The 10,205-nt window shown below is 36.3% G+C and overlaps 2 protein-coding genes and 1 non-coding gene across 3 annotated transcripts; 2 read left to right on the forward strand and 1 right to left on the reverse strand.

Moving 5' to 3' along the window:
• Positions 1–6,614, forward strand: LOC113496739 (pickpocket protein 19-like). The gene is made up of 10 exons (XM_026876058.1): positions 1–113; positions 396–590; positions 1,298–1,501; positions 2,234–2,366; positions 2,808–2,912; positions 3,534–3,732; positions 3,817–3,873; positions 4,791–4,875; positions 5,296–5,411; positions 6,502–6,614. The coding sequence occupies exons 1-10, from the start codon at positions 1–3 to the stop codon at positions 6,591–6,593; spliced, it is 1,299 nt and encodes a 432-aa protein (XP_026731859.1). The 3' UTR covers positions 6,594–6,614.
• Positions 4,135–4,298, reverse strand: LOC113497048. The gene has a single exon (XR_003400867.1). It is a non-coding gene; the product is annotated as a U1 spliceosomal RNA (small nuclear RNA).
• Positions 6,615–6,747: 133 nt separating the features above from the next.
• LOC113496899 lies at positions 6,748–9,751 on the forward strand. Its single transcript, XM_026876284.1, has 2 exons — positions 6,748–6,963; positions 9,114–9,751. Exons 1-2 carry the CDS (start codon positions 6,873–6,875, stop codon positions 9,326–9,328), a joined length of 306 nt encoding a protein of 101 aa, XP_026732085.1. The 5' UTR covers positions 6,748–6,872; the 3' UTR covers positions 9,329–9,751.
• Positions 9,752–10,205: the final 454 nt, after the last annotated feature.

The following is a 10,205-nucleotide window of genomic DNA, read 5'->3' on the forward strand; positions in this document are numbered from 1 at the left end:
ATGCACAAACTAAAACGGTCGATTCGGAACAAATTGCAGTACCTAGGTGATCACTATAGCTTGCAATGGGTCGGATACGTATTTACACCGCTGCCTACTCCTTTATTTAAAAGGTGAGTGCATAATATATTTCAGTGTTTGCACAAATACGTACTTAATTTACTCTCTCTTCATTTTGGGAGTGTTTAGAACAACGTTTTTGAGTTTCAAATTAGTGTTCTATGATGTAACATACACAATTTTATCAAATACCTACCAATACTAACTTATTTTTATCTTTAGATATTTTTCATAACGATTTCTAACAGAACCTCGTAAAACTCAAAAATGGGTATAGACTATCCAATAAGAAGATGTCTAAGCGGGTTCTCTACAGTCTTACGGATTTCTTACAGGTTATTCTGGCTGGCCACAATAATAGCCAGCTGCGTATGTTCAGCTAAAGTACTACAGGCAGCATTTTACCTGTACACTGCAGATGCAGTATCATACTCCGTGGAAACAGACTACTTGGAGTGGAACACGCCTTTTCCTGCGATGACCATCTGTGAACAGCTCAATAGGCCAAGGATTACAAAATATCTCACCAAGTGAGTAGACCTTATTTGAAGGGCAACTAAGAACTCCTTACTATGGAATCTATTAATAAGATTGCAGCTGTTGAAGCGAGACGCCACTATGTGAAATTTAATGCACCATCTTGCTCACACAATATCAGCAGTTCCTCTATAGGAGATTCTGGTACGAGTAGGGTTAATCCGCACTGATTTATGTCAATCGCCTCATAAACTTTGAGCTTAGAGGCTCGGGTCAAACAGGAAGATTCTCTAAAAGGTCTAATGCATGAGACGAAATAAGTGTTATTGGGGTTTTCGTAAGTTTGTGACTTTTTCTACCCATATACACTTCTTACATTAGATTTAGTAGCAGTTGGATTGTTTTGTGCTACAAAAGCGAGTCCGAGTCTATAGTTGATTGCTTGGTTGTCACTTTTAGTCGCGTCAAATTATACTATTATATTCAATATTCATTTTAAAAAATAAGGTTTACTGTCGTCGCTCGTCAAATGACCCCTTTCGCGGAAGGTAGTGTCAGAATTTTACTGACTAAGAGCATCCGTGTTCCGTCTTTTATCCTTCGTGTACCGGGGCTAAAGGAAATCTTTTGCGGCAATCCCACTGCCGCGTCCTACTTGAGCAATAAGGTTCAGTGTTAACACCGATTCCTTGTCACTCCTACATTACACGTAACATACCTGTAGCCTTCTAAGAGACACTCTGTTTTTCTATTGTTTCAGGAATAAGCTTCCATCTTCTTTGGCATCCTTCAGCGAAGACATCAGCTACAGAAACCAAAAGATCTGCAAGTCCTGTACCACGTGTGTGATGAACAAGACTTGTGTTCATAACTTTCTGGACTTGGCTAAAGGGATCAGGTTGGAATGCTCGGAATTACTTACCGACTGCTGGTGGGGAAAGAAGCCGTTTAAGTGCTGTGATAGGTAGAGCATTTTTTCCTCCTTTAATGCTGACTTGTTCGAAAATTAAAATTTATCTAGACTCCATTTAATTTTTAATGAGTTTTACGACTTGATTAGGATAGGTAATGGTTGACTTTTGAAGTAATATTGAATGCACAATCGTTAAAATACTCGTGATTAAAAAAAAGTTTTAGCGGTCATAATGAACCGTGAAGTAAGTAAGTAAAAGTTATTTTCTATACTTAATTGGCCGGGAGTGTGTGCACACCAATATCTGCAGATGATACTTATCGCAAACATCAGAATATAAGTTATCTCTTACTCTAATATATCCATGTAAACTGAACCAGTCAAACAGAAATAGAATGAATAATTACTGTGGAACTCTAAGCAGAAAACATCGCATAGTGTCTTATGGTAATGGAATAATTTAGATAGTATACAGATGTGTTTGCTAAGTGTAATTAATTTTACTAAATAACTTTCAAACAAAATGAGTAATGTTTATTTAAATTTAAATTCGTAGATACTAATTGAATAGCTACGAATGAATAAACAGTAAATATGATATAGTAACTGCGCGTTTATTTGAAGTAAAGAGTTCAAAAAGACTTCATCGCGCTAAAGACCTTGTCCATATCAAACATCAATTTGGAAAGTATGTAAAATATTCCAAAATTTTCAAATCATCTATGTTTTCAAGTGAATCTATGAATGGATAAAATATGCCTTACTAAGCATCCTAATTTGAAGGTTTACGAGGATTTCCACCGAGTACGGACCCTGTTACGTTTTCAACTCACGTTTGACCGGCAACCGCACAATTAGCGTTAATAGAAGGACCGGCCTTAAGATCTTCAAGTTTACCGCCATACAGGATATTTCTGTAAGTGATTTTTATCTTTTCCAAAATCCTGCCATTAATTTTTGAACAAGTACTTGTCGTGTCTTTGTGCATGAGATTTTAATTTTTGTGAAACCCCTACGACATAATAATTAATTAAATTAGTGGGAAAGTCTGAAAGAAAAACATAAGCGTGTACTTCTATGGATGTGTCTGCTCACTCTTCACTACTTTGAAATTATAAGATACATAATTTTCACGCCGATAAATTTACGGGAACGGGACATCCAATTATATAAAAAAAAAATGTTTATTTGACACAAGTTAACGTAAACATAAAATCTTACATGGAGACCTCCTTTAAAGTAAGTATTTACCTGTGCTAGGAGGCCTCGCTCTTCCTAATAACATCGTAAACATTGTGTAGTCAAATTAACAGTAGATACAATAATATATATAAATTAAGAATATTGATACTTTCAGGTGAGGATACATTCGCCTGATGAAATGTTAACGTTGGCTTCAGAAAATATAATGAGCAAGTGTAGTAACGTGCCGTTGATGACTGAGGTCGATGTTATTCTGAAGGTAAGCTTTAGGATATGCCAGTGCTTCAAGACTGTCGAACTTTGGTGCAACTTGTATGCTAATTAGGATACTTGACTAAAGAGATCTAATTAACCCATTAGGCGGATTTAAAAAAAATGTGTATACGCATTTGTTATTTATTGCATTAAAACTGATGAAAGGGAAGGGGAGCGGCTGACAACATCACATTTTTCAATACAAAAAACTGATAACTGACGTCTCAGAAAAAAGGACTTTGTTGCGAGGATGAATTAAACAAAAGGACCCAATAGGTACTTTTTATAAATCTATCTAAGGGTCTTATTGGTTTTTTAGGCAAATATCCAATTCTGATGAATCTTATACGAAATTAGAATACAAAGAAAACAAAGCATTGGAATCCCAGTCATATAATTATTAACAGTCATTAATTCGAACATTTTTCCCTCCCTTCTACAATTAAACAATTACATTACAACAACAACGGTACAACGGACGCGACACGGTTTTTTTTTTCTCATGGAAGTATTAATATAGTAAGCAGTTTATACTGAATGTTTTACGGCTTTAATTGGCTCCTCCATTTTTTCTGATCCTGTCCTGAACAAAAACACATAATATAATAATATCCATATATTCCAGGCTGAACAAACGATCAGCGAATTATCTGTCCAGCGCATATCTCCAGCCAGTCGCGATTGCCTATTCAGCCACGAAAAACCTGCGTTTGCGCACCTCTGGCCTTTCCAAATTTATTCGTATGGTGCATGTGACATGTATAGCAGGGCTATGGCACAGGCAGAGGGATGCAACTGTACTCATCATTTTATGCCGAAATTAGGTACATATATCATAATGGTACTATTATTTAAAAACCTTAAGTTTTTTTAGTAGTTTATGATTTCTGTCATTGTTTTATTTACAGGAAATATACCAATGTGTGACATTGAGGGGTTGGCTTGTCTCTACGAAAGGAAGAACAGTAAGTTATCAAATCACTATGTATATCTTTGAAAAAAATTGCTAGGTAGTGGATATATTATCTGTTCTGATTATTATTTCTTAAAATCAATATGTAAACCTGATTATTGCGTCGTTGGTATCACAGCATGATACTCGATCTATATTTCTATCAGACAGCTCAGTCAGTTGTTCAGACATATCATTGTGCAATATCCTTGGTTGTGTTAAACAGTATTGTGCATCAGCTGAAGTAAGTCAGCGAGCGTCTATCAGAATTCTGAGAGGGACAGCGCGTACGCAGTCCCTCACTACCAAAAATTACGCGTCCGAGTTATCCACATTAGGGATAATCGCAAGGGTCAACCCGCCCGCAGTGCAATGGGAAGGCCTCGCCCTGGGAGAACCGCCTTCATGATCACGGTTTCTCCTACGCCAGGTAAGTATGCTTTCTCTACGGCGGCCTCGGGTAGTCATTCAAACGCGGAAAATCTTAACACCGCCATTCAGAAACGTGACGTCACTAGCACAGCGCCATCTATCGAACCAATAATAGTGTTTTCTGTCATGGCGATTGCTACTAGCGCCACCTGTTGTAGCGGCCGGAACTAGGGAACAAAGGCATGGCAGATGCGAGACCGCCATGACAGTTCGTAAGATGGATATACGAAAATAGCCCTTATTACAAATGGCCAAAGGCTCGAAATGGTTGCTTATCCTATTAATAAAGCCGAAACTTTACACTGCATGTCAAACATGAACATTGAGTAATTTAAATAGGGAATTCGGCTTAAATATTCTATAGCTCTATCTTAATATAGAATTAAGACAACAATACTACATTCCAGCACAGAAAGATATGGATCAAAGCTTACATTAGGAACTCTTTGTCTCAAACGATTTTCTCTATTTACCCAAATATTGAACCTTTTTTCTCAGTTATTGATAACATTTGGACTGATAACTACGAATGCCCGATGGCCTGTGAAGAAGTTTCGTACAAAGTCTTACATACGACATGCCCGTAAGTAATAATACACCTATAAGAATAGTTTACCCAACACTTGTGCTAGTAAAATAGGACCCTGTCCAAAAATGACATCAACGCGAGGCAAGCGGTTTAGTACTAATATTTTTTTTGCAGAACTAAAAGGCGTATTGAAATTGAGATATCCCAAATGGTCGCACTCTCTTATAGACAATAATTGTCGGTTTCGAGCATCGAGAAAAAGTATTCCCTAAGCGCATATGGATCAAATTCGGAACATTAACATAATAGCAAAAGAGAATTTTTATTATGACATTGTGTCTTATGAGTTTCAATCGCTAAAAAGTAACTTTCCTCTACAATTTTTTGGTCACTACTCTTGAAAAAAAGTTGCACTAGACAGGAAAAAGTGGCAAAAATCAGAGGTGGACTGTACATTTTACCTGTTCATTTTAGGCGATCGAGCAGTAAGCCAGGTGGAGTGAGGATGACGTTCGGTCGCATGCAGCTTGGAGAGCTTCCATCTTTGAGGGTCCGGAGACATGCTATCAGAGAGTTACTTGGGCTTGTTGGTAATTATCCATCAATATAACTGTACCATCTTTGCAGATTTGGTTCCAATAATGATGATATTGTCTGTGATTTAATAATAGTTACTGTGATAACTATAAATGTATGTTTTGGTATATTTTTTTATCACTTGTATTAAGTCCTATTTAGGAATACGCGCTCCACTAATTAGTCAAAAGAATTGCAGACTATGGCCCTTTTCTGTTGAGTCTATTGTTTTGTTGTTTTCTACGCGGTGCCTGTTACCTACATCGACCACATACTAAAGGTTTAAATACGTACATACATACTTCTTGGATGGTACTATCTTTATTATTTTCTAGCATTTTATTTTAATTGGCTATGAACTATAAACATTGAGTTTACGACTGCTGGAAATATGAAGGAATTTAATCTTTGACTCAATGACCAATGAAATGAAATGATATCTGTCCATAAGTCTTCAGTTGATAGGTTTCAACATCCAATCTTGTTCAGATATAGAACTCGCAAAGCGCATTCAATTCAAAATCAGATATCCAATTTCATCTTATCGTTTCGAAGAGTCCTAAGTTATGCCAGCCGATAGATTGGGAATGATCTTTTATTTGAAAAGTTACTTACTTCATAAAACAGATTGTAAAACTACTTTGAATTGTGTTCGACCTTATTTTGACGATCTGCGATATTAAATTTCTTTCATTAATTATGGCCTATACATTTTTCTTAGTCAATCAATTCAATTCACAATTCCGTAGTGTGTGTTTTTATAGAGAAAACTAAGTAAATAGGTATACACGCCTATGTCACGTGCACAGGTCTATTTTGGATTTTCTACCATAGATAGTAACATATTGATTTAACTGCGAAATAAAGGTGGTAAGCCGAAAAGAAGGTGGCGAGTAGAGCTTGATTCCTAGTCGCAAAACTGGCCTGGAAGGAGGAAATTAATAGGCTTGTAAAGGGACTCTAATTGGTAATTATAATAAAACATCCTCTGCACGTTGGACCTGTGTCCACGTACACGCCCTTAAAAAGACCTGGGACTCTTCTCATGAAGTTAACCCGTGAACGAAAAGATACACAAATAAAACATTATTATATTTATTTCAGTGGATGTGGGTGGTGTAATCGGAGTATTTTTCGGAGCATCTCTTCTTAGCATCATAGAAATTTTCTACATTCTCTTCATTCGTAAATATTAAATTATCGGTGAGTACTATCTTTCAACTGTAAATTTCGACGATGATTTGCCATCTTCCGATTCGAGGTAGAATATCAAAATGTTCATATTGAACTCTTTTAAAGCACAACAAGAACTAGAATAGAAAACCTTATTAAAAACTTCGTGACGTCATCGATGACAGTTTCTGACAGATTTCTTGACTTTTCTTTATCATTTACCTTTTTGACGACATTTATTAAATGTGATTCATTTTACTAAAGCTTAGCTTTTTAAACGATTTCTTTATTATTTTGGCAAAATGGCGTTCAAATTTTGTGTTTGTTTATGTTTACTTCAAATGATTGTTTTTGGTGACTTCACAATATATGAGACGATAATACGGCAACCAAGTAAGTTTTATTCACAATGTGTGCTTTCATCATTGAATCTCACCCCCTGTGTGACTCGTGAGACAATATGAAGTGGAAAGAGACGTGTGTGGTGAAAGAGATGATAAATAAAAAGGATGCATGGAAGTAGACTAGATTTGTGAGTCTCCTATAAAGCACCGGCTCTAAATGATTAAGAACTGGGTGTTAGAAAAATCTCAAAAATGAGTAAGAGTTACGAACCAATGAATGGTCGCGGGGAGTTTCACAAAAATTAAACACTCAAGCACAAAATATCCAAATTCAGGATCACACAAATACATATATATATTTGTTCTACGCGGTTTTCGAAACTCTGCCATTTGGCTGTCCGTGCTGACAAAATGGTAGATCCGAAATATACAGTTATATTGTTTGTTTCTAAACGTAGATACATCCGGCGCTTTAATCTATACTAAATCTGATGAATATTTTTATTTGTTTGAACTTGCAAATCAAAGGAACTACTGGTTCGAATGTGATGTGATGAGAAATATGAAAAAAGAAAATCATTTATTAAGGGTACAGGATATTGTTAATCCGATTTTAAAATTCCCAACTCATGTCTCCATAAGTCCATAGCCATAACAAACGAAATAGCGCGCAAAAGCTAGTATCAATATATATATAGTTATAATACACATCTGTAACTTAATAAATCTCAGAATTCTTTAAATAACTGCAACAGTAGCCTTGTACGCGGCTTGATTAATTCCTAATCCCGTTGCCAGTGGCAAAAGTTACCCGCTACGGCTTGGTAAAGGAACTTTGTTAGCAAAGTGAAACATGCTTCCATTGCATATTCTGTGCTCGAGATGTGACGTCACTCGTCCACGTCCAAGCCTTTTTACTCGTATAGCTGACACATTCTAAGCCTTGCAAATGGTATCGGTCCTTTGTGGATGGTCCCCCGTGTATAGTGTGATATAAAAAAGGTAGATAAGGATCCGCAAAGAAATCATTGTCGTATGCATTTTTTATCACAAATTCTCTTTGCAAATTTGAATATGCTACTTATATAGAATCTTAAATGAGTTGACAAAAGATAATAAAGAAAATAATTATTTTATGTTTAAGAGATTTTTACGAGGAACTAAAACGACTCCTGATGATATTAATCTTATATCACGCGTCGGTCTCATTTCAAATTCTCGGGAAAGCTCCAAAAGACTCTTCGAAAATGTTCCATTAAAAATGACTATACTCGATGCTCGTACGTTTTAGGAAATGTTGGCAATAAAATGGAGATTTCTTAGAATTTTTTCTAAGGGATAACAAATTTTATAGAGGGGGGGGGGGCGAGCCCCGTTTTGAATTTCCACTTTATCAAAGTATAACTTATTACGTCTTCGTGGGACGGAGAAAATTGTTAAAATTCCGTTTTAAAGAAACTGTCGTGTAGGCAAAATGTTGCCTCGTAATATTTCGCTCAGAAAATGCTTTTTGTTTCCTACCACGTTGTTTAGGTTTAAAAAAAAAGTTGAGCTAGGAAATTATGATTTTCTTTAAGTTTAGTTTTACGCCTATATTTTTAGGACTACTTATTATGCGTCTATCAGCACTGGTTTTTAACCATATCACAATTCTTAGCAAAACGATTTGCTAAGTGTCTTGGTGCCTTTATCATTAAAAATTTGGGTGTAGAAAACAAAACATTTGTTTAGTATCATTTTTGTTCTCTTTCGTATCAGACTTAGGAAGTGGTCATAGTCATGTATTGGTATAGGTAGTCACAGATCTCTGCATGATCTCTCGTCCTCTTTACTTGTTAACAGACTCTGTGACGTAATCAGGTCCCTAATGCAGACTGCACATAGTCAGCCCCGCGCATTCGCTTATTATTAGTCAAATGACTGCACGGCTAGCCGAGTGGGCGTAGGTCACCATGCCAAACCTATTGCACTCCGTGTCGCGGTTTCAATCCCCGCGTAGAACAAGCATTTTGTTTGGTCCACAAATGCTTGTTCTGATTCTGGGTGTTACTATGCGTGTGAGTTTAATGTTATTGAAACCCTTTGCGACACAAGGATAACATTCCTTAGCGAGGGAGTCGTTTACCAAAAATATTGTAGAAGATCCCTTTACGAAGGTTAGTCTTCTCTCATCCTAATACTTACTTATTTCTTCCACAGTTGTCTTAGATAACTGCAACATGACCGAGTGTGCCCCTCCCTGCCCTGGTGCTGCTCCACCCGTTGAATGTCCAGCTAATGTCCCGTATTGTCACTTCGGGTGCGCCTGCTATACTAACTGCGACATCGGCGTCGTCACTTGTTTCCAAATTAGGGACTGCCTCGAAGTACGACGGTTCTTCACCAAGCGAAGAAGAATTACTAATCTTGAATAGATGGTTTAACAATGTGTAGACATTGATATTTTGAAGTTGGATAGTTTTCTTAAAATTTTCCACTAAGATTCCTAACGTTATTGATGCATTGACATTTGGACCTTGGTAACATGTACTTTATTCTTTTTGGAAGGTGGTCCAGAATTTTAAAATTATGTAAGTTCCTGATTGAGACTTCTTAATTCAGAAAATATAGTGCTTAAATTATAGCCCTGTGTTAGATGGGAAGTTGATATGTCTTATTTACGTCAAAATATATTTATGGCAAAAGTAGGAAACGAATAAGACTTCCATAAAGAGCAGTGTTAAAAATAGCGCTTTGTATTTTCTGAAATTCGAGTATGTGAGCATTACTTTTAAATTTGAATCTAACCTAATCTACATGATCATAAAATCGCTACATGTTTATTAAAAAAAAGATTTTCTTTTGTTTACTGCAGATTGAATTAATAATATTATCAAATTTAATTAATTGTACTGTTTTTACATGTCACTACATCTTAATATGATGTTCACTTTTCAATATGTAAATCTTGTGTGTTTATTATATTTCAAAAAATATACTGTTTGTTTTTCTTCGTCTTCAACTTACCGATGCGATAGACTTGTGGAAATATTACTGATGTAAGATTTTATCTCGAAAACAACTTCAAGCGTGGCATATCAGGCCGATCAAAGCGCTTTTGCTATCGGCACTGTCGGCACAACGCGACGTTTTGAAAGTGCAGTGTTTTGACCTTTTTGTTTTTTTACTCTTAACCTGTATTTCTTATCCATGCGGCCCAGAACTGAAAATTGTGGAAGGATTTGGGAAAAGCCTTTGCTCAGCTGCTCAGCTGTGTAACACAGTGGGCTATAAAAAAAGAACGTCTTTTTC

This window comes from Trichoplusia ni, chromosome 8 (genome assembly GCF_003590095.1).
Source record: "Trichoplusia ni isolate ovarian cell line Hi5 chromosome 8, tn1, whole genome shotgun sequence".
Lineage (NCBI taxonomy): Eukaryota > Metazoa > Arthropoda > Insecta > Lepidoptera > Noctuidae > Trichoplusia > Trichoplusia ni.

Excerpts from the sequence above, each read along its gene's own strand:
- LOC113496739 (XM_026876058.1), top strand. The coding sequence starts at position 1 with ATGCACAAACTAAAACGGTCGATTCGGAACAAATTGCAGTACCTAGGT. Across the intron at positions 1,502-2,233 it reads CCGTTTAAGTGCTGTGATAG|GTTTACGAGGATTTCCACCG; the intron begins GTAGAGCATTTT and ends CCTAATTTGAAG. Across the intron at positions 4,876-5,295 it reads GTCTTACATACGACATGCCC|GCGATCGAGCAGTAAGCCAG; the intron begins GTAAGTAATAAT and ends TGTTCATTTTAG.
- LOC113496899 (XM_026876284.1), top strand. The coding sequence starts at position 6,873 with ATGGCGTTCAAATTTTGTGTTTGTTTATGTTTACTTCAAATGATTGTT. Across the intron at positions 6,964-9,113 it reads GACGATAATACGGCAACCAA|TTGTCTTAGATAACTGCAAC; the intron begins GTAAGTTTTATT and ends TTTCTTCCACAG.